Source organism: Trichinella spiralis, assembly GCF_000181795.1.
Source record: "Trichinella spiralis strain ISS 195 chromosome Unknown Scfld2, whole genome shotgun sequence".
In the NCBI taxonomy this organism is placed as follows: Eukaryota; Metazoa; Nematoda; class Enoplea; order Trichinellida; family Trichinellidae; genus Trichinella; species Trichinella spiralis.
Genome location: NW_003526941.1, coordinates 8,476,600 through 8,500,697, shown reverse-complemented (window position 1 = coordinate 8,500,697; position 24,098 = coordinate 8,476,600). Strand labels below are relative to the sequence as shown.

The 24,098-nt window shown below is 33.5% G+C and overlaps 6 protein-coding genes and 1 non-coding gene across 7 annotated transcripts; 3 read left to right on the top strand and 4 right to left on the bottom strand.

The window, feature by feature from the left end:
- Positions 1 to 280: 280 nt before the first annotated feature.
- Tsp_06924a (conserved hypothetical protein) lies at positions 281 to 872 on the bottom strand (the record flags this gene model as incomplete). Its single annotated transcript, XM_003380725.1, has 3 exons — positions 865 to 872; positions 755 to 831; positions 281 to 297 (listed from the first exon to the last, which is right to left on the bottom strand). Coding segments are annotated over exons 1-3 (102 nt in total), but the record flags the coding sequence as incomplete, so codon positions are not given.
- A 1,952-nt stretch (positions 873 to 2,824) lies between these two features.
- Tsp_06923 (putative kringle domain protein) lies at positions 2,825 to 10,603 on the bottom strand. The gene is made up of 10 exons (XM_003380724.1): positions 10,553 to 10,603; positions 9,592 to 10,140; positions 9,461 to 9,532; positions 8,768 to 8,974; positions 6,566 to 8,295; positions 5,972 to 6,258; positions 5,408 to 5,889; positions 4,252 to 4,772; positions 3,729 to 4,048; positions 2,825 to 3,315 (listed from the first exon to the last, which is right to left on the bottom strand). Exons 1-10 carry the CDS (start codon positions 10,601 to 10,603, stop codon positions 2,825 to 2,827), a joined length of 4,710 nt encoding a protein of 1,569 aa, XP_003380772.1.
- A 1,327-nt stretch (positions 10,604 to 11,930) lies between these two features.
- Positions 11,931 to 13,235, top strand: Tsp_06922 (TP53RK-binding protein). Its single transcript, XM_003380723.1, has 4 exons — positions 11,931 to 12,104; positions 12,177 to 12,281; positions 12,900 to 13,073; positions 13,146 to 13,235. The coding sequence occupies exons 1-4, from the start codon at positions 11,931 to 11,933 to the stop codon at positions 13,233 to 13,235; spliced, it is 543 nt and encodes a 180-aa protein (XP_003380771.1).
- A 448-nt stretch (positions 13,236 to 13,683) lies between these two features.
- On the bottom strand, positions 13,684 to 15,263 carry Tsp_06921 (conserved hypothetical protein). Its single transcript, XM_003380722.1, has 4 exons — positions 15,197 to 15,263; positions 14,630 to 14,872; positions 14,150 to 14,173; positions 13,684 to 13,691 (listed from the first exon to the last, which is right to left on the bottom strand). Exons 1-4 carry the CDS (start codon positions 15,261 to 15,263, stop codon positions 13,684 to 13,686), a joined length of 342 nt encoding a protein of 113 aa, XP_003380770.1.
- Positions 15,264 to 18,387: 3,124 nt separating this feature from the next.
- Tsp_06920 lies at positions 18,388 to 18,459 on the top strand. The gene has a single exon. It is a non-coding gene; the product is annotated as a tRNA-Met (tRNA).
- Positions 18,460 to 19,303: 844 nt separating this feature from the next.
- Tsp_06919 (TBC1 domain family member 22B) lies at positions 19,304 to 22,227 on the bottom strand. Its single transcript, XM_003380721.1, has 12 exons — positions 22,210 to 22,227; positions 21,882 to 21,952; positions 21,557 to 21,622; positions 21,351 to 21,422; positions 21,061 to 21,278; positions 20,870 to 21,040; positions 20,689 to 20,768; positions 20,468 to 20,615; positions 20,014 to 20,334; positions 19,796 to 19,923; positions 19,546 to 19,736; positions 19,304 to 19,394 (listed from the first exon to the last, which is right to left on the bottom strand). Exons 1-12 carry the CDS (start codon positions 22,225 to 22,227, stop codon positions 19,304 to 19,306), a joined length of 1,575 nt encoding a protein of 524 aa, XP_003380769.1.
- A 349-nt stretch (positions 22,228 to 22,576) lies between these two features.
- On the top strand, positions 22,577 to 24,025 carry Tsp_06918 (putative tetratricopeptide repeat-containing domain protein). Its single transcript, XM_003380720.1, has one exon. The coding sequence runs from the start codon at positions 22,577 to 22,579 to the stop codon at positions 24,023 to 24,025; it is 1,449 nt and encodes a 482-aa protein (XP_003380768.1).
- The last annotated feature ends 73 nt before the right edge of the window (positions 24,026 to 24,098 follow it).

The window sequence follows — 24,098 nt, the reverse complement described above, 5'->3', positions numbered from 1 at the left end:
GTAGAAGCAATTCAAGCAAATTGAAAAATTAAACAATCAATGGCAGTTATTTGAAAATTCAAAAATGACCTTTATTTTTAAAATTCAGTCAAAATATAAACTATCTGACAGAGAACACCATAACAAAAACATTGACATAGTCAAAACACGCCTCCGCATTTCTGGATTTGAAATTTGGAAATTCAAAAATGTCCTACATAAATGGAACTCATGGCAAAATGCTTTTCAGCAAAACATAAGCACACTAAACTAAATTAAGCAGAAAAAAAATTTAATTTACCAAATGTCTGTGATCATCTACATTTTGAAAATATAATATAAAGTTATAACATAAGGTTTGATGATTCTCTGTACGACAAATGGTATTTCGTTGTTTGGCATAATAGAAAATACTAAGCGATTAATGATTGATATTCGACCTATTCAATGCCACAAGCAAGTGTAAATTCAAAAATTGAACGTATTCTACACGTTTATATCTAGACGTATGCGCTTAATAACAAATTGAAACATGAATATTTTTGAACAACTAAATTAACTTTATAAAACTGAGAATATGTAGTTAGTTTTTTTGAATTTCTATGTATATTAAAAGTAATCAAATACTTAAACGTAGACACACGAACATGTAAAAACATCAAGAAAATGTGTATGTCAATATTCAATTGATACCTTGATACTATTTTCTTTACTTGAACAATTTGGTACGCACCGCAACGCAATTAATTGAAAATGACTGAATTAAAATATGAACTATTGTGAGGACTTTCGTCTTGTTCTGATTGGTCTGCTATTTTGTAACCTTTTCTCGGTGATTTGGCAATAAGTATACTGTATATTACGGTATTTTTAATTATTAATTACATTTTCATGATTTTAATTTTAAATTGCATTTTAACTGAATGCTGAAGAAAAATTTTCACTTTTCCATATTTCACATATTGAGTGTTTGATAATTGTGAAAAATAATAAAAGTGTATAAAAAATAATAAAATAGCAAGTAATAAAAGCGGAATAGAGGCGCATATCCACACAGATGCCAACAAAGTGAAGTAGAGAAGCGCACTATTCACTGATTGTCAAACTATGCTAATTTGCAAGTGAAAAGCGAAAGCATGCTGGCATTCAATGCTGCGCAGCACACTGGTCAATGGTGAAACGTATATACGAATTGAGCTGAATAGAATAATACCCTGTAATATATTGAAAATAATAATCCCTTTGGAGAGAACGCATTCGTTGAAAAATTTGCTAGTTGAAAGTCAAAACAATGTCTGTTATTGATTATTCAAATGGATAAAGCAATGCATGTACGTGGATCATTTATGAAAATTTTCGATGCATCATTATTGTATAATAGATGAACCGTTTGAAATTACGTCATTGTATTATTGCATTAGTGTTTACTCATTTATCGAAAACTAAAATTGAAAGTATAAGTTGAAAAGAGATTGTAATCTTTTGAACATAGAAAACTTGAAACAAATTGTGTAACAGCAAATCATTGTCACGTTTCTTTTTGCATATTTCTGGCATAGTAATTCAATAATCTGCATAATACGTGACAAAATGAAGAAATTTCAATGTTTTTGATTACTATGTTTACAAATACGCAATGCACTGCAAGCTATAATGAATACAATTAAGTTTTTCATTTCAGACTTGTCCTGTGAAGAAAAGTTTAATATATTTTCACATTGAATAATCAAATGCTTTATCAACAGTGAAAGCTCAACTGAAGTGGTCACTTTGATTTTTGAAATGTTCAAAAATGAAAAACCTTTAATTACATGCAAAACAATGCTTTACCGTTTTCATTTTCACTTCAAAGGCTTTTCTTTGATTTATTATTAGTAAAACTGGCCATCTACAGTGTAATGTGTGTAATGAAATAAAGAAAGACAACTCAAAAAAAGCAGGTAATTTGTTTAAATTCATATCTAGCTCAACACACGCCGGTGATGCAGTATGGTGGGGATGTAGAGCCGCAAAAATGTGAAATTGTTTGTGACTGATCGTATTTTCAGTCTATTGTTCACGTAGTATTATTTGTTGAAGTGAAGCGCGAAAAATGAAAAGTGAACCTAAAAACCAAATGTTGGATTTACTGTTTTGTAAAAAATGTAGCTTTAAATTATCAATAAATATGTTTATCATATTCCGCTTCAAGCTGGTCATCAAACAGCAGATAAGATGAAATTTATGAGTGGCTTTGAATAAACAGGAACTGATACACAAAGATACACAAAACAACTCATACAACTGTGAAACTTTGGTTATGCTCACCTACTGTTTTAACTTCTCACTATTTGTCAACGACTGCAACTATAACTGCACAACTATTTTGTGCTTTTTCTTAACCGATTCGCTAATTGGGCGATAAATGTCATTAGTATACTTACTGTAGATTATAGAAAATGTTAAGTACAAATTGATTTTCCTGAATTATTTCAACTGAAATGGAAAATATTTGAGTTTTTCAATTACAACATGACCGATGTCACAAATGTAATCTTTTCCATAATAAACATCACTAAAACTGTTGTGTTTCCATTTTCAATTCTTCATATAACACAATATTATAAAATTTATGATAAAGAAGGAAGTGAAATTTCTCAGAATTTGCATTTGCTCCGCAACGTATTTAAAATTCTGCAAAATGAATGAACATTCATTTGTCTCAGAACTTTATTTTTAAAATATAACCGAGCAAACGTTTCAACGATGTGCATCAGATCGAGGTGGTACCTGCTTGAAACGTATACATTAATTAATTGACTAATTTTCAAAAGAAAATAACAATACTACATTTGCATACATTTGTTTAATGTTTTCTGTGGCTTTTAGATCGTGATCGTCGTTTGAATCTCTCTTTCAGTTTTTTCCGTCTACTGTCTTTCTTTCTTCGTTCCTGCTTCCCATGACGACTTCCTCGGCTTCGTCCTCGGCGTTCACCGCTACGCCTACGTCTTTTCTTTTCCTTGACTGTCGAACCACCTTTCTCGAATTTCTCTTGTTCAATCTTAAGCGCCTTCTTTTCCTCTCGAACTGCCGCTTTCATCCGTATCTGCGCCACATCCGGTTCATTGCTCAGATACATCACGTGCAGCAGAAAAATCATCCAGTGTGCAAAATAGTACATGATGAAAGCAATCATTGGCAAATTGGACGATTTGGCGCTAGTATGGACGGCATCTTCAATTGCCTCTGATGGATCGTCCCATACGAGATTCAAAGCATCTAAAATTTTTTCATCTTCCTCAAGCAGTTGATCAGGCTTTTGCTTTGGAGGTTCTTGTGTTGCAAGCGAAAATGCTGAAAAAATTCCAACAGTGCATATTTCTTACCATAACAGCCGTCCTCATTTCAACTACACAATCTTACCTTCAGTTCCATTAGAGGTGGCATTTTTCTCATCTTCAGTGCTTTTTGGGATAGCTAATGAAAAGAAATCCTTTCAATCACAAAATTATCATATCATTACAATATATATATATATATATATATATATATATATATATATATATATATATCATAAATCTATAAAATTCATCTAATCAATGATACAAAGCGCAATTATTCAGTGAATTAACATTTCGAATAAAATGCGTTGCTAATATTTATCAGCTTTTGCAAAGTAATAAATAGCAACAACCTTTGCTTGGAGAACGAAAACTGCAGAAATTGTAACACATTACTTAATTACTGCACAAGTGAACTGAACCTACCTGCATAAGAACAACAAAAACTTCTGATTTCAGAATTAACATCACAGGGATTCCTTTTCCAAGATCGAACACTGTAAGAAGTCATCATTTCTTCAGTAATCTTCTTGTCAGCGCAAGTTTTAAAGCATGCTTCACGAACAACATTCCTATCTTCAACGTAACACCACGGGCCCATTTTTTCTTTCCCATAATTTCTGCAGTAATTATGATGCGGACCGGTAAGTTCCCACGGCAGAAGAATATCAAGTCTACCTTTGTCCCACATCCGACACGGTCTTCCACTGACAGTTGTGTTTTTATAACCAAAGTATATAAAATCTCTGAAAATAAAAAATACACTTGCATATATATAATACAACTGCAAACTGAACGCCACAATAAATGAGATAACAAGAATGAGAGAAAGGATCAATTTTGAAAACGGAAAGATAAAAAGCTTTTCCTCCAAAATTAACATGAATCAGAGAAGCAGAATTTGATCAAAATTCAAATCATTTTTTTTTGCACTGCTGACTGCACTCACTGCTTTTTATGCTTCGGCAAACAGTCCTTCTTGTCCACCCAGTCATCTTCGCACGTCTTGAAACAAGGCTCCGGTACTAAAAAGTCGGCCTTGTTGGTAAAGCAGATCGGTCCCTTGAAGATGACCGTATCCACATTTTCCGGAAAATGCTTCATCAAATCCTTGGCACTGGAAATTCTGGTCAACAAATTCAAACATCCCACATAAGAAACGGTGGAAAACATGTCCAACCAGCGCCGAAAATCTGATGAATTGCTGTGATAAAAGAATCTGTTCCAAAAATGCTTCAGCTCAGCAGAAGTGGTTTCAGGCAACTGGGCGTAAACGTTGTAAATATAATTCCAATCCAAGCAAGGACTGCCTGACAGCGACACCTTGCGATTGCCCTTGTAATCATAAACAAGCATCTCATTTCTCGGTATGCACTCCAAGTCGGCATCTTCGCAAGCAATGAAGCACCGTTCCAAAAGTGAACTATCTTCAGGCTGACACACCGGTCCAATTTCCAACTTTTCATTAATCTAGAACAGTTTTTTCTTAAATTATATGAGCCATTTTAAAAATCAAATCAAATCATTTTTGCTCCCATCTCAGTCCCACCTCCAACCAACAAAAAAGCTCGATCAATGCACACACACACACACACACACACACACACACACACACACACACACACACACACACACAGACGCACAGTATGAGGAATAAGATTAAAAACTGCATCGCTGTGAACATTGTATTCTAAACCAGTGGCTCCCAAAAGTGGGGTCCACGGAAACATTTTCAGATGTACACTCCTTCATTTTATTTAATTTCAACTGAAACTGCTAAGAACTGTCAGACATAACGCGCCACGTCGATGCTTCATTTACACATTCAGTTCATTCTTTGACTGATTATCATTCTTAGACTGATCATTCTATCCAACAGTTAGTAGCCAATATTCTATCCAAACTACTCTGGCTCCAAGTCCCCTTACCGTACTCCCTCCTTTTCCCTGCACATCAAATGAACTGTAAGGGGTCCATGGCCAGTTCAACTTTGGAAACCACTGTTCTAACCTAATGGAAACTAAAATGTTAAATAAAAAAATAAAGAACATTATTGAAGAGTAAAATAAATAAATTTGCCTATAAAATATACGATAAAAACTTACAGTGCACATTTTCCGAGCAAAAATGTCATGCTCGTTGGTAATGATGGTGGAAAAATTGCACGGCTTGTTGGACACAGTCACCTTTTTGTTATGCTGCCAAACAAAACTCAAACTCTTCTTGTACAACAAATGCTTCGGCAAACATCCCGTATGCTCCTCTTCTGGCTTGCTTGCACAAATGTGAAAGCACGGCTCTCGTATCACTGTTGGATCCGTCGTAAAGCACCAAGGACCGCAACTGGACTTGTCCGGATTTCGACAATAATTCATCACTTCTGCAATGGTCTCATCGCCAAAATGTCCCGCGCCATACTGATGTCTGTGAGGATACTTTGCAGCCCAGGGTTGGCAACTGTGCCCGTTCACTGTGACGGCAATTTTGCCACGATACTCGCTCATCAAGTCATTCGCACTGCGACAGAAAATCATATTTTCACCATCCTGTATAAGATCCATTTTTTGTATCAAACGAGACTTGTTACCTGTCAAAATCACAACATTATTTATTATTTTCAATAATCTTTAATTGAACAAAGCTTAAAATTATGAAAACAAGAGAAATACCAATTTTGAATGATGCGTGACTTTTGGAAGCATTGAAGTTTTCAAATTTCAATTCCGTCGTAACGTTGTAAAGCTTTTTCAAATAAGCTGTGCTCTTCGATTTTCCTTTTGTTGCATAGGTTTGCGCCAGAGGATGATCTATGCCCAGCAAGCACAGCTTCATTTTCATTCCAACACGGCAGTAAGCTTCAGCTGTTTCAGCACTCAGGTGACGATTTTCCCGTACACCAGCTTGAAGACCTGAGAAGTGGCACAATTCACTGCATGGTTCTCCATCAATTGTAGTTCTGAAATAACGATCTGGTGAGATTTCAATTTTCGATACATATGAAAAAAAAAATTTTTTTTTCACTGATCTCTTCATTTGATTCCAATCCAATCCAATCAAATCAAATCAACAGTCATTCAAAATGAACATTTTCAGTGGAAGCGTCATGCAAAAATTATTGAAATAAGACAATTTTACATTTCACATTTAATTATATAATTAGTTTCTTGAAAGATTTCTTTTGCATTTTCATAATGATCTTATGTGATGGTTTTATCATCTCGCAATTCATGTAAAATTACTTCAAGAAATTAATTAATAATTACCTTTTGGAAAACTGAAGATAAATGAGCGCCTCTTCGCCTTTGTGCTTTTCAAACAGAGTACGCAAAGCGTGCATTTCAGCAAAGCTCATAATGTTCGAGGAATTAGTCTGTCCACAGACCGGGAAACACGGCAACGGTACATACTGAATGTTCGTTTTAAAATTGGAATCAAGTTTTACATAACAAAATGGACCCAGAGAACTTCGTAAATAGGCGACATGGTTGCCAAGAGTGTTATAATGATGAATTTGAGCGCAACGATTTCCCAACGAATTATACAGAATAGCTATAGTACTGCTGTCAATATTTTTAGCGTCAAAATTAGGATCCTCTGCAAAATTCGCTAAAACATCACGCCACGGTTCGCAAGATATTCCATTGTATGTGGTATTCTTCAAGCCACTGTACCAAATAGCTGGTCTTTTTTCAATCAAAAATTCATTCGCCGATGCATTTCGCCTTTCATCGTCGGTTAATTGATCAATTTCACCGGTATCTGCCCAATTCTGTATATAATCATCAGCTTCGGTGTAAGCAAATCCAGAAGACGTGATGCAAGATATCATATCGTGCTGACAGATTGAATAGCACATTTCTACTTTCTTTTCGATGGTAAAGCACCAAGGTACGGAAAACATACTTGAATAAAATACAACACTCATCGAGCATATTCCTCGGATTCCTTCTGAAACGCAAGGCTCGCCAGTAACAGTTGTAGCTTTTGGAAACTGAATAGTTTTCGCTCTTCTAATCATCATTTTTCTGAAATAATATGCAACCGCATCTTCACTTATACAATTCGGCTGAAATACAGGGTATGGCTCCGGTACACTTCCAGTTGGACCCCTGCTGAATGGGAATGCACAATTTTCCACACATCTCCACTTTGGGTGTTTCGTTGGTTTATCCCAAAGATTAAATTCCATACAGTCTTCCGCGGTACCTCTTGGTCTCGCGTCCTTTAAACCCCAACACTGCTGTGAAAATTTGGTTACCAATCCATATTCTCCACTTGCATAATACATGAAAGGCCGGAAGTTCGTCAATCCATAGAAAGTGGGCGAACAGCTCCAGTGATAATGCTCACATACAAACAAGCAAGGAGGAAAGAAGCCGAAACGATTGCTACAAGTGACTAAATGGCCAACACTATTATAACAGAACTTGTATTCAAACAAACACTTTGTGCCTCCGTGGGAATAACAATCTATTGGAATCGGGGCATTGGCGTTTCCTGCATACGACCAAGGGGAACGTTTTACCATTGGAATACATTTTTCATCTATATCTTCGCAGGCAAAAAAGCAAGGACTCGCCATAAAACCACCATGATAATTGCTGACTGTACAAATGGGCATTTGAAGCTTGTAATCATGAGAACAACTTGTAAAAATATTGTCTCCTATAAAGCACTTATTTGTGCATCGATCTTCCAGTTCTATTTCAGCGTCGGTCGGTAAGCCTTGTTGGCTTCCCCAGTAGAGGCATTTTTGTCCAGTCGCATCAGTACGCTTATCGCCAATGTACGGGTACATCAAATACCTCTTAGGAACGCAGTGCTTCTCGGTAGCGTTGACGTAAAACAGTCGCCATAAAAGCCACAATTCAATCAAAACACGGGTATACATTTTCATTTTCGAACCCACTTCAAATAGTGAAAGTGAACAAAAAACTACAGTACACAACATATTAAAAAAATTCAAGTTTTTCAAAAAAATTGTAAGCCAAAGCTGAACAAATTTAAGACGATTTCCTAATTGAAGTCAGTAATTGGAAATGAATTAAAATTATTTTACTTTCTGTTAAAGAAATTTTTTTACTAAACAAAAAACAAAGCGTCAACAAAATTAATTCAGATCAGTAACAAGCAAGTACATTTACATTTATAAATATTAAATGAACTTTGAAAAGTTTTTTAAAAAACATAATATGTAAAAATCAGTTGAAAAAAATACATTCAACGATAATAAAATCAAAACGGAGAAACTGATCTGCAGGTAGAAGAGTAAGAAAAAAATATTTGCTAATCATATGCATGCGGTGAGCACCGAATTTTGTATTTTTAAATTTTGCACTTTCATTTGTATTTTTAAATAAACAACTTATCAAATTGAAACAACGATAATAATGAATTGGAAGTTGAAAGTGAATTAAAAAGAAAAAAGGAATAATTTTTTCACCTTGTTTCACACCTCATTCAACCTGGTTCGTCAATTGAACTTCTTTTGAAGCAATTTTGCAAGCTGTAGAACAAAACACAGCGCCGGCAGCGAGTAGAAATCGACATCGGACCAGGCCTTTTCTACACGTGGAACAGGAAAAACATTCGTCGTTAGCATGCCAGTAGATGCCGGCGAATTCAGTGCGATTGGCGTCGGCTGCGATCTTCTTTCCACACTTATGGCATGTCTGAAAAATTATGAATTAATAATTACGAAATTTTCCCCATATTTATATATATATATTGCAAGCAACTTTTGCCCAATAATTTTCATAGCAATCCAGACAGTAGGGCTGATTATTTTTGAAATAATAACGATGCCCGCCTAAACTTTTCTCACAACTGAAACAACAAAAATGTTCCACATGCCAAGTACAGTTTTCGGCAACGGTATATTTGTCAGTGAAAATCAGCTAAATTAAAAAAAGCAAAAAAATATAATAAGCCAACGAAAACCACAGCAAACCATGGATACCTCATCACAGCCGGCACAACGTGGGCACAGGGATTCGCCGAAGTGACGTCCGCAAAATATTTTACTATTCTTGTAAAAATAGATCAAATCAACTAGGTATTCATTACAGACAGAACACCGAAAACACATCGGATGCCAAAATACCTAAGATTCACAAAACTACAAAATAATACCGCAAAAAAGTGGAACCAAAATTTACATTTGGTCCAAATCGATCTGCGACAACGATCACCTCTCCGGGCGTGGCAACACTGTTGCAAGAGAAACAATTCTACAATTTTTTCAACATCAATTGCAAGAATTAGAAGAAGAATATTTTTCTACAATAACCTCAAACTTGTGGAACGGCATTTCGTGTTCAACTTCCTTCACCGCACCTTGGCCGACGTTGCGAAGCTTCATGGTGGTCAAAAATTTTTCCATATTCACCCTTTCACACTGATCAACAGGATGACTTGCCGCATTTATATCCAAATCGTGCAAAGGAAGCTGCCTTTCCAAAGCTTGACGTCTGCGAATTGCACCTTCCGTACCTCTGATCGGTCGAAACTCTTTCGGCAATGTGAACAGAAATTTCTCCGACTGAAAATATGCTTTCCAAATTTTCATCGTATATTGATAATAACGCAATTCCAATAAAAGCTCAACCAACAACGACAATGCGAATATGAAACAAAAGTTTACAAGTGACGCGGATACGCTGCTGGGTGGTGTCCATTCGAAATTTTCAAGCGCTGCTGAAGATGAATTTAACTGCTGCAAAAGTCTTCCATTATTGTTACTGGCATCCGCCTGCTTCTGAAACAGACGACCAATTCGAAATTGGCCGGGATCGACGTTCTCTATAACAATATCATGATCTTCTTTGCCACATTTGCACTGCATACAAATCTTCCTGTTCAACAAAGTTCAATTATCTTTTATCTTCAATACACTGGAAATAATAACATCCGAACAATTACGCAAAATATAATCAATTAATTCAAAAACTTCAACATTTACTCAATTTATCGCCATCTGTGTACTTATTCACGAGAGGCTTACTCTTTTCATTCATCAAAGTTTAACATAAAAATAAAAAATTAACGTTCACAACAAACGACTGAACTTCAAAATTTACAAACACAGATTTTCAGTAGATGGTGAACAAATGCAATCTTAAATATCCTAAACAACAAATCTGAAAATATAATTCATACTTTCAGAAAAAAATTTTTTTGATAATATGCGCGCATTTGATTAAATGAAACTATACATTTTGTTATTTACCTCCAGAAATGCAATTCCAAACCTGGACACTTTTCACCACATTTTCTACACGGAGAGCCGAAACCAAATTCATGAGCAAGCACTTGCTAGAAGTAAAATATTGTCGACATTTATAATCACAAATAAATGTAGAAAATCAGAAACATTAACTTGCAGTCTTTGCAAAATTATCACAAACATCTATGCAATCACAACAACTAAAATATAACGCATACCTTCTTTTTGTTTTCGAATGCGTATATTGCTGACTTAACATCCGTCTTCATAGTAGCATTTTGAGAATGGGTGCTCACTGACATAAACTCTGCATGAAACAATTTATTAATACAAAATAAACTGTGAAATCAAAACAACTATTGTGGCTAAAACTTGAAATTTAAAATAAAAATTATTCTATCATGAAATTCATGTTTATTTTATAAATCTTTGAAAAAAACCATAATAGCCCAAACACTGAACAGTACGCTAATTTCAAAAATAGCAAATAAAATCATCTTCACATATGTAGAATTTGATTTGTATTCTATTGTCACTGTTACGCATGTTTCTGTGCAATATGGATAAAGAAAAAAACTTTAAATAAAAACAAATACAGTGTGTTAAATAATTAAGGCACTAAATTTGTTCATTTTTAGAGCAATTATTAAAACTTATAATAATATTTTTAAAATTCAGGAAAAATGTGTAACTTTTAAGTCACACTGCAAACATCAAACTCTGCAACATTAAACAGCACTAACCACCAAAACTTAAGTTATATAGACTATTCATCTACAGTAGCATTATTTCATTAGACATTTTCATTCACAGCAAAATTTAAATGTAAAAATAAATAAGCAATGATTATAAATTAGAATACACCTCTAATTTTGAAAAAAAATACACAGAAAATTTACGAAATAATTTTTGCTGAAGCATTTCAAGCTCAGTCATTTTTCTCAATGTATAATATGTCGAAATTACTTTACACAGCATCATTATTTATATTAAAGCTATACAGAATTTTCAGCTGTAAGTTTTCATTAAAAAATCAAAAACAAAAAATAACAAAAAACTACAGTACGAATAATTGGAACTTACACTTGCATTAAAATTACTGTATTAATCATCTCCAATTCTTTTTAAATTCGATTATACTTTAATACATTAAACTTCCAACAGTGCTGATAATGATAATTTTCGTTTCAATATCAAAATATAAGTAATATTGTTCGTCACATTGGAAGAACATAACTTCCAGATTTTTACGATTTTTATTTGTAAGCACAGTACGCCAGTTATTGGTATTATTTGCTTTTGAAGAATTTCAGAACATTCGTGGTCTATTTTATTTCTATTACATTCATCAGTTCACCTATTTTATCACATGAAATTTAACAATTTGGTAATTTTTCTTTGAGATGGGCAGATACAGCGAAGTATTTTACATATACCCAGACCCATTTGATGATGGCACAGGTTCGAAAAAGGTAGCGCTACGTATTTGCCTTTTTCGCGAAGTGAAAAATGCAGATCACTTGTTGACAGAGTTGCGAAGCGGAAAAATTACTGGCAGTCTGATTAAAGCTGAACTGGTAAAACTGTTTTCATGACGAAAAGGTGGCATGTAATGTTGCAGAGATTTTTAGGTTCATTCTACGTTTCAGCTACTTGCCGCTGCAAATCGAGCATTGCACGCAAGCAAACATGAAAAGATGATCACAAAAAACGTGCACACAGAACTGATATATTCCCTTTCTCCTACTACATCTGTAAGAGATGTTTTTCACTTGCATCGCGAGCATACAATTTTCAATACTACGTACGCGTTTGTCAGTAACTGACATTAAAGTTAACATTTGTTAAAATGTAAAATGAGGCCTGTTGTAAAATGTTCAGAAAGCAACTGTCAGGGTAGAAATTGATTTTTGCATTCTAGTCTTATTTTGTATTTATAATAGCGCGCACTTGAGAAGTTATTTAATGAGTGAACCACTGACTTGGTGCTGCTGCTGCTCATTATAAATTAGAATGTCAGTCATGGTTATTTGAAAAATCCACCACTCTATTTTTGACTCTCTAGGGAAATCTTTGAATAAATCGATTTACTTCGAAATTTAATTCAGACCAACATCACAAGTAACTGAAGTATTACAAACGATTTAATCCAACTTTATTGAAGACCCTCTGAGGAACGTTTTAGCTTAGAAATCAATCACTGCGAAAAAATACACTCTTAAATAACAAACGAATTCTAATTTCATTGAAATAACAGCTAGCACATTTTGCTTTTTGCACGTTTCAGTTAGTTATTACTTTTAAAAAAATTAATAAGAATATTATATTGAGCAGAAATTTAGTGTTTAAATTGAAAAATAATTTATTTTTAGATCAGCGACTCTTTGCTAACGTTCGGAATCAGCGAAAACACTACGGACATTATTGCGGCTCTGGTAGGCGACTCGAGCGGCGACTGTTTGACCAAATTGCTTAAAGTGATAAAGGGAAAAAGTGTACCACTGAAAGAACTGAAAAATGTAACTAACGTATCTAAAATAAAAGAGGTAAAAAAGTGAAGAAAAATCTTAAACTTATCAATTAGATATTAAAAACTGTCAATTTATTTTCGATTATAGGTTTATCATTTAAAAGAACCAGAATTGAACTTCAGTTCCATTGATGACAGTATTGTTTCAAGAATGATCGCGAAAGATTACGGGGCATAGTTATTTGTTTTCATTCTCATGTACAACGTTATCACTGTGTTAACTTTACACTCAGAATTTTGTGCTCGTTTCGACTATCATTTGGAATTTTTCAACTGAAAGTGGCTCTGTGAATTCAGCTTTAAAATAGTAAAATTTATATTATATGCTTTGCCTTGAGTTGACGAGAATCTATGAGGGAAAAGAATGGGAAAATTTTGAAGGTCAGAACAAGCAATGCAAAGCAGGTCAAATACAATGCATGCGTGGCGCCAGTGTATACAATTCACATTTCATTTGCACCTTATTCATTGCAAAAAAATGAAAATTCTTATTTATTGACATGTCTGCATGCGCACTTTGTGCGAGAATGAACATCCATGCATTTTGATAGTGTATGTTTTTTACTAAATCGAAAGTGAAAGATATTCATAACTGAAATGAACATACATCAAGTTATGTATGAGCATTAATTTTCTGAAGGAAATATTTTGTAAAACAAAAAAAATCTTAACAAAAAGTAAAAAGAAAATCTATGAAAGATACCTGAAAATCAATCCTTTATACCGTAAAATGGCCATTGTGTTTCATTGAAAAAATTTGCATTTCAAATATTAGGTCATGGACAATTAACCACTACTGTTGATTTCAATTAAAACATGTGATTTACGTGAGACAGAAACTGTGTGACAGCTTGAACTTGACGTAACGTTCACATTATTATGAAAACAGAAGATATTATTTATTTGAAAACTGCATAAATTGAAGTAAAAATAATAGGCGTAGCAACTATTTCAACCAAATAATATGAAACAAGTGGTACATTATTTTGAAAAGTAAAATATTCAAAAGTAGTATTAAAATGTTCAACAACGAACAGTTCCTTTCCTATTTATGAAAAAATCTACAACACAATGTGGAAGAACATCAAAAACCGTCTGCAATCACAACGCTTTGTTCTGAAAACATTGGATGCTAATTGATATTTAAATAAGCATTAGATGAAATATTATTGAAAAATAACAGTTTCATTTCAACAAAGCCAGTCATGCATACCGTATTAAATCTTTATTTCAGCAACATTACTTGAAACATAGAACAGCTGGAATCATAATTGTATCAATAACACCGTCTGTATTCATGTACTTCATTTATACAGTCGTTTGCAAATGCATTTGATAAGTAGGTACGTTTAATTTAATAGATTATTGATTATTTTTAATTTAATTTATTCAAAATTAACATCTTTGGAATTGTTAACTTTGAAATTATATCTTAAGAATAGCATAATGCAATGCTGATTTTTAATTTAAACTTTAAAAGTATTCGCTGATTATTCAAGGTTAAAGGTTAATTTAATTACATATTGTTGAAGATAGTTCACTTGAATGCAGATAGTGATTGATACTAAAAACCACCGTAAGGTTGAATAAATGGATCATTGTATAATCCACCACCAAAAGGTATCATATTGTCTCTCATCATAAGTCGCTCATCACGACGCAGCTGGTTGTTCATTATTCTTTCGTCTCGAAATTCTTGATTTATCATTCGATCCATTAGTCGATCATCCCGCAGTATTTCACGCTCCAAACCACGTAGCAGTTGACGCTTTTCCACTTTATGTTCATTTATTAAATATGCAACAGTGTTATCTTCTAAAGGTATAATGAATCGATTTTGAAAAAAATCAATTTTGAACTCAACGCGCAGTATGTAGGAAAGCAAAATGCAAAAGGTTGCATTGATGGCAATAATGTTAAAATGAAAAATTCAGTTGAAATTATATTACAAACAATGGTTCGTGTTATTAAAGCCGTTGAACTGATAGAAATTTTGCATTAATATCTACCGATTAATTGCATATGTATGATAATATTTCAAATGGTAAAAGTTCATTTTTTTCATTAAAATTTTTTCTTTTGATTTTGAAATACTTTAAATTAACAAATGCAAGTCCACAAAAAACACAATAAACATACCGAGTGGAATTGCGGAATTGGTATGCAAATATTGTGCAATGCAAAATAGCACAAAATACAAAATCATATTGTTTATTAAAAGGACAATTATAAAGGTTGTCAGTCGGCCTTCACGACAACAGTTGCAAATAATCAACGACTGGCAAACATTCTACAAAATGTGCCAAAGGGAAATTTGAAATTTGAGTGGCGTGGCGTTGAAGAACCAAAAAAGAAAAAAAATTACACAAGTTCAAACACATGCATACAGAAGTAGACATTTGTTCCACATAGGAACGAGAAAAATGCTTTTTATGCCTTTGGATATTTTCAAATTGCCCATCGTCACACTTTCACACGTATTTCAAAATTGCAATTCTGGTACAGTGGAAATGGAAAAATGGCAATTGGGAATGTCTTTAATTTTTGAAAAGAATATTTGAAAATTTTCTCACTTTCATTCAAAATTTTTGGTTACTTTAATTTGTTTAAATTATTATAAAATTATATCAACTGCATAATTGGTGGAATATCAATCAGGTTCATTTTCATCGACGGTGTGAAAATTAGCAACAACAACAACAACAACAACAACGACACTAAGCAGACAAATCATAAATGAGCTGTTTACACGTCGCGTGAAAAATAAAATTAAAAAAATCAATTATTTTCAAGTTCACACCTTCGGGCAGTTCAAAACAGGCTACTGTTGGATCTTGATTTTCAATAAAAATAATTCTTGCATCAACATTCGCAGAATGAAAATGAAAACAAATCAACAACAAAAAAAAACAGTGTTATTAAAATTTTAGTTTATAAATTAAATTAATAAATGACAGCAGTGGGTAGTTTAAGTTAAATTTTAATTTTTTTTGATCACCACCATTTTATTAAACCTTTGATAAATTCCAGTTTTCTGCATAATGCATACAACTCAATATTGCCGAGATAAGGTCAATATTTTGTCAAAGGAAACGGGTAGTTTGTACATTTGGGTGTGAAATTACAAGAAGAAAATGATTTCAAAATTTCCAGTTTCCAGTTGTGAAATGAAGAAAAATTTTTCATCTTAAGAGCTGCACCCTGTTGTGGAAAGTTTGAATTCGAATGTTCAAATAAATACGAGAATTTTATATAAAATTATCAATGCTGTGCAAGTGAAAAGACCCCGAATCAATTTCATCACCGCTGAAGGCAAGATTTTTTTTACTGTCGTGGTAAAAAAATTAATTTTTGATATTTTTTTTCCAAATTTATTCCAAGGTCAATATAATTGATTTATTTATTAATCAATCGTTGAAGGCATAGATTTGCATTGGAGCGAATCAAGAAGAGAAAAAAAAACGAAAGAAATTCATCGGTCGTTTTATCCTAGAAGACAGGGTCATTTATCAACGGCCACGCACTGAAAAAAAATTTGCATTTATATACAACGAGAAATTGAATAACCGAATCTCTTCAAAGCGACGGAATTTTTTCTCGGAGAAAAAAAAACAAACAGAGAGAGAGAGAGAGAGAGAGATGAACGTTGTAAAACTTTTATGTTTGCTTTTGTGCGTTGCGGTGACGATTTGGAGTGTGAATGCCGTTTCTGACAAACAAGGTACTAATAAAGTGAAAAGTTATTTTATTTTTATTTGAAAACAATTTTACGATTATTAAAATTATTTTTTGCTGATGTTTCAGAAGAAGAAAGAGAAATTCGACATAAACGTCAATTTTACCACAGATATCCACCACCGCTTCCTCCACGGATGCCTCCACCTAGACCATTCTATCCGCAAGGAAGATACGGAAGATATGGTCGATACGAGGTCATCAGACCCATAGCAAGATATCCCGGATATATGCGACCATATTTTTAAATGATTGACAAATTTCAAATGTTCAATAATATTATTATTTTCAAATATTGAATGTTGCGAAAATCAATAAACAGATAATCAAAAGAGAGAAAAGAAAATTCTGGTTCATCTCAAGTATAATTTTTGTCCACTGTTCTGCGATTGGTCGGAATAAAATTGACCAATCAGATTGTCGATTTTGTCATTTCGAACAAAAGAAATTTTTGCATACATCTACGCTCCGCGCAGTGCTCGGTTGAAATTGAAATTTGGCGAAAAAAAGTTTTTTCGCCGAAATTGTCCGACTGAAAAGTTTTCGTTTTCATCCAATGAAAAGATGAATACGATAAAATTTCACCTTTGACACAATTAAATCAAATTAAAAAAAAATTCATTTCAAAATTCATGCAAATTATTTCCATTTGACAAGTAAAGGTATTTTGGATAATCAGAAAAAAAATATATATAAATTTAAAAAATATACAGTTAATTACTTTCAGATGAAAGAAGTTTGTCTTTTTATGTTTATAAATAAGTGTGAGCATAAATGATAATCGATGTGAATCGGAATAAGTAATTACATAAATATAATTTACGGTGAAAATCAAAAGAAAAACAAGAAATTAATTACCTGTCAATTATCACATTTTAACTGATGAGTAGTAGATGCTTGAACAGATAGCAAAGCAGTGCCTGCATTGCTGCTGAACGACATGCGTGAACGAACCGTTCTGCGTGCTGGAGATGTGTTGCGAGCAGTAATAATGCGTAATAATTGCGATAACAAATTTCTATGCAAATAAGAAACATCTATCAACCAGCGACAGTCCACATTCATTATAGTGCAATAAAACGAATTTTCACTGATCAATTGTTTCTCAATTGAAAAATAATTAAAATTTACACTCGATCATCAAGTGATCACATTTTAATTCAAAATATTAATAATTTTAAGCGTAGACAATTTTTGAAGAACAAGTCTGCTATGGAAATGGAGAAATTAAATTATAACTCATCGAAGTTCAATAAATTTTCAAAAATTTGCATGTCTCTCAACATTTTCGCTTTTGCAACATTTTATCGCAAACTGACAATCCCGCTTCTTCGACATTTGATTTCTATTTTCCAACTGAGAAAATAATTTCTATTTTCTAATTTTCAATTTTTACTATCCATCGTTAAAAATAAGCTAATTTGTGATCACAGCAGAATTTTCAGTCTTTTTTTTAAATTTGTGCAATAAAATTATTAAACTTATCATTTCACATCATTTAATTGAACAAAAATATAAAATATTAAAAGATTAGATGCTAAATATGATATGAGTATTATTAGTTTATAAACAATTTTGTTGCATAGTAATACAACAGCAGAGTGGCGCAGAGGAAGCGTGCTGGGCCCATAACCCAGAGGTCCGTGGATCGAAACCACGCTCTGCTAATCGTTTTTCAACTGTGCTAAAATTTTTTAAAATAGACATTCATTTTCGAACTGCATTGAATTATGCTTGGAAAAACAATTTTTGAATAGTTTAATAAAAAATTTATTACAATTTTAAATATTTGTATTATATATGTGTTATGCATCATACCGCATTTTGTAAATTTTTTTGCGTTTTACACAGAACTTTTTTTATACAATTAATATGGAAATATTTCAATGAAAAATAATTCATTTCATGTTGAATTTACATTAAGCTGATTATTATTTTTTGATTTTGTATTTAATTATTGAATTAAAAAATACTTTGTCTGAATTTCAACTTGAATATCACATTACTGAAATCTATTACAAAGTGTAAATGTTTTCTTGAAATTTTCATCAGTTATTCAATCAGAACAGTATAATATGAACTTGCTGAAAAGATGTGAAATTTATTTATTTAAATTTTGCACGTTTCACGCGTTTAAACGATTGTTACTAAATGGCAAAGCGAATTGCTTGTTTGCAATTCAAAGTTGTAAACAAATAAACAAAAGAGAAACTAGCTTTTGTGAATGGCAAATTTTTTTTTCAAACTTGTAGACGTAAGAGAACAAGGCTTGTTCAATAGTGAAAGAATTGCCATTCAAATTGATGCAATGAATAAAGTGAACAATATTTCCTTTCGTTTACAATTGATTTGCATAACAATGAAATTGTATCTTCGATTGAAAAAGCTTTATGCAATTGATTTTCAAAAACAAAATTCATCAACTGAATTTACATTTCCCCAAGTTGAAATCAGTAAAGAAATCAATGAAATTGATCAAAAAGTATTTATTAGCTTTTATTATTTCAAACACTATAAAAAAACGATAAACAATAAGGCAATTTTTTCGGATTCAACAATTTCTATCGTTGCTTTCAAACGAGCGTCTGCCAAGCGAATCTTACTTTAAATAAACCGAATACAAAAATGTACAGTAAGACTAATAACAACCTCATCCAATTTTTGAATTCCCTTCGCTCAGATCAACTGTGCCATGCTACGGTTGTCCAATGAATTTGAATTAATTAGTCAAATGTCGCTTTGCGCCAGAAAACATTTCCATCAAACTGTACGCATCGGCAGTCAACACCTTGATCTTGTCATCATCCCACTGTTGTGTAGGCAAATTTTGCAAAAATAATAATATACTTTGAAAATCAGGCTGCTTCTGAATCTCTTTGGACCAATAGCGTAAAAATGCCGCACAGACGTACAAGTGAAAATTGGCAAAACCATTGGTCACACACTAGAAAAATATTAACAATATTTTATTTAGCAGTTGTCAACAGTTGAAAATTATCTCACCAAATACGTATCCCAAAGTCGTATAGTAGCAGACAGAGGAATTTCTCTCATCAACAAATTATTCATCCAACGGAAGGCAAATTGGAAATATTCCACCTGATGCTTCTGCAAATGTTGATCCAGCTCACCTAAAAACAAACAACCATTGAAACGACAGTTGTTGAAATCTTATTATTAAATTCAAACAAAACAAGCAAAAATTATAATATTCATAATACTGTTCATTTTTTTCATCAGTGCTTTCAGTGCATCAATTTTTTCGTGAATTCCTGACTGCGGTGATGTGTAGTTGGTTTGAATAGTTCTCAGAAGTGCAGTTATGCACCAATAGCTGTCGGCTTCAATTGCGTTCAATTTTTCACGTTCCAATGAAGTTAATTCAAAGCTGTCCATCGCCGAATCTGGTGATATCCATTCGGATAAAAAAACAATGAAAAATGGTGTCACAAGATCGTTCATTCCTTGTACATAGCCACTTCCTTGATGACGATAAGCCCAAATGTACAAAATACGTTCAAACATCTGGTGGCAAAATATAACTGTAATCAAAAAAAATTAATAAAAGTGAATCTTTTACCTCTTGAACAATTTTCTGTTGAAATAAAGGAATTAAAGGGCACATTCGAGGAATGTCAATGTGAATCTAAAATTTTCCTATTTTTCCTCCCTAACTACAATCAAAACAAAATACTTGTCTAAATGTATCTTGATGAGATTCATCAAAACGCGTGTGGAAGTATTGTTCAACGAGATTGAAATATTCGTCACGTTTCTGTTTCAAAACTTGATCAACACGGCTTTTATTAAACGGTGCATAACCCTGAAAACAAAAAAGTAAACATCTGCATATTCTTGAAAATATTAAAAGAAGAAAAGAAAACATAGCATATTACTGATAGAAGACGCCAAACACGAGGTCTGAGCTTAGCTGGAATACCTGTCCAGCATTCTCTCTGCAATTCTTCACGGTCAACTGAAATTCAATGCAAACAATAGAGAAAACAATCATTATTAATTACTACATCATATAAAACTGGGTAATAGAAATTAAATTAAATTAGAAAGCTTATTTACGCTCACTAAACTGGTCTCGGTCGATCAGATTTAGAATACGCCTGACTCGATGGTCAGTTTCGGAAGAATCATGGGGTGTTTGATTTCTTTTCCTGTTCAAAGCATCCGTTTCAAAGCCAGGAAGACAAGGATAAATTGGTTGGCAAGAGGAGTTCTCGGAAAAAACTTCACCTGAAAAAATGAAAATTAACTGTGAAATTGACTGTCGTCAAAGTAAGCATATTTTTCACCTTTTTGAGTAGCTAATCGTTGCAACGCCCGAACCCTGTTCAAATAGCTATTCAAAGGTGGTCCGATGAAGTGCACAGTTTGTGTCGTAGCCTTGTGGTGATCGAGAACCGAACGAGCAGAACTTTGAGCAACTTCAGAATTGATGCGCAAGTCATCCACTGACCAAGCATCGGATACGCTTAATAAAAGATGAGTTTCAAAAAATTAAAGAAAAAAAACCACCTGCAACAAACAGAAGCAGACAATTTACCTGGCATCGAATTGGTCAAATTTCAATTGCTTTGTTGATGTGCTATCTTGTGTATGCGTTGATGGGCTTGATCTATTCAATTGAATAAACAATACAACAATATAGAACGTTCAGACAGCCATAAATAAACAATTCAAATGCACTGAACTATTCATTACTTGCAATAAGCAAAAATAATCTATTATCAGTTATGAAATTACACTCACTGACATGGGGGGTATTTAAGTGAAGTTCCATCACACAATGCATCACGTTGCTCAGCAGGTTGTATGCTAAAATTAAAATATGAAAACAAGCATAATCTGAAAATTAATTCAAATTTAAACAGAGAGAAAGGGAGAAAGTTTTAAATAAGAGAATAACATTTGCACATGAAAAAAAAATAAAATTATCACACAAATTCTCTCGAAAATTACAAACAGAAATATTATAAAATTTGACAAGCCCAACAATACCTTCCAGGTAAGTGTGGGTACCTTTTCCACTTTTTATTTGTTGCCATTCTCAACCATTATGATCAAACTGTAAAACTGGCTAACAAATGGTACTGTAGTGATATTTACTTTCAAGGTTAATTGTAAAATGTTTTTGGAAAAGTTGATCTTAAATTAAAACAAATTAATTATTGTTGTTTTTTAAATAACATAAATAATCACAATTTCATAAGTAGAATAAATATCGCCACATGAAATATGTTTAAATTTTCAAATAATTTTACTGTAATAGTGATTCGTTTAATAGCTCATGATTAGAAATGTATAACGGAACATAATTGTATTTAAATTGTATTAAATGTTATTATACAGATATTTATTTTTATATAATTATATTAAACATATGAAAATTAGTTCTGTTAAACCTGCTTTTTTTTTACCATCACTAACAGCTTATTGATGATAAGCTTCTTTTCACTTTCTTTCGTTGTTGATGCTTTTGTTATGCTTATAAGCAGGTTGATATTTGATTAATTGGGTGCGTTTTTTGGGTTACTATGTTTTCTTTCGATATTTTTTGTTATAATATAGTTTGCTTCTTTGATAGCCACTGAAGTTTGTTTAAAATTTTCAGCTTTGAAGGTTTTAAACGGATGAAATTACTGATGCATTTTGTTTAGAGTTGTTAATTTGATAGATTTAAAGAAGAAAATATTTCATCGCGCCGGATATTTTTCAACAAAAATGAATTATAACCGAAGTATTAAATGATATGATCTATTTCAGGTAGAAATGGCTTCAGATGTGGCCATAAAGGGCGATGAAGTGCAAGATTTTCGACTTCCATCCGATGAGACGTTCATTCACGATATGTGGCTAACGTATTGCGATTGTCAGGAACGTCGTCTACTTGAATATTCGTATTTATTAATTGAAACTGCAGTTTCGTTTAATTCAGAACTTCAACAAGTCCAACTACCGAAGACAGAATATTCGTCTTTGCCAATTCAAGATCGAATATCCATCCGCTTTGCTCAGTCGTGCTTGGATAAAAAGGAATTTTTGCGAGTGATTTCTTTCTTTGACCAAACTGCAGTGAGCAAGGACATCTCTAAACAAACGCCGGTGATTCGATTTTTTTATTATTATTCTGTGTATTTGCATTTGGAGAGAAATCGACTTGGATTGGGCATTGGCGGTGAAAAATATGGTAAAGATCGGAAAATAAATATTGCAAAATATTCAGAATTGAAAACCGCTTTGGAAAAATTGGCAGACGAGACCGATCCATATTTGATATATTTGCTCGGTATGATCTACAAGCGATTGTACTCGTACAGCCAGGCGCAGACTTGCTTTGTTAAAGCGGTTTTGTTGTTGCCACGCTGTTTTCCAGCTTGGTACGAGCTGGCGAGGCTTCCAATTCGAGAATACGATTTTCCAAGCATGCCGTTGCCGAATCATTGGATGAAAATTTTGATGACCGTCGAATATTACTTGTACCGTAATCAGCCGGCGCGTGCTATGGAACAGTTCGACCGTTTGCCCATCGCTTTGAAGCACAGTACGTTGATTGGCAATTATTTTTCCGCCCAAATTTTCAGCAAGTTGGGTGAATTTGAAAGTGCTCGTGCTTCGTACGAAATGATCATGCGTCTCGACGACCAGTGCATGTGGTGGCGTACGGCTTATGCAAATTATTTAATGTCTGTGGAGAAGTCGAACGAGTCGTTGGCAGCGATTGCCTACGAATCGCACGTGACCAATGCGTTTTCGTTCGACACTGAGATGGTGTACGGTATCTATTCGAGCTTGTATTACAACGACATCCAGCAGAGCAAAGCTGTACTTCACTACAGACACGCCCTCGCGATGAATTCCGACTCGGCCCAAGCGTGGACCATGCTTGGGCACAGTTTGCAGTTGATGGAGAACAGCGTTGGAGCCATGTTCGCTTATGAGCGTGCTCTGGAACGGGATCCGTTTGACGTGCGCGCCTTGTACTACCTCGGCTTGCTTTATCAAGAGCACAAGAAGGATGTTTTTGCGCTTTACTATTTGTTGAGCGCCCTGAGTTTGGCGACGGATAATGTAAAAATTGCCGACCGTGCATTTAAATTAGTCGATCGTTTGAGCGATGGAACTCGTCACTGTCGGGTCCGCTTGTCCGAACAAGGCTTGACCAAAGATTGGTTTTTGTCCATGTGGAACCTCCTCGAATGTATGATCCACAGCCCTTGAAATGTCTTGAATTGATTCTTTGTCTGTGGAATAAATAAAATCACTTTTTTGTTTTATTTCGAGCAAAATTCAA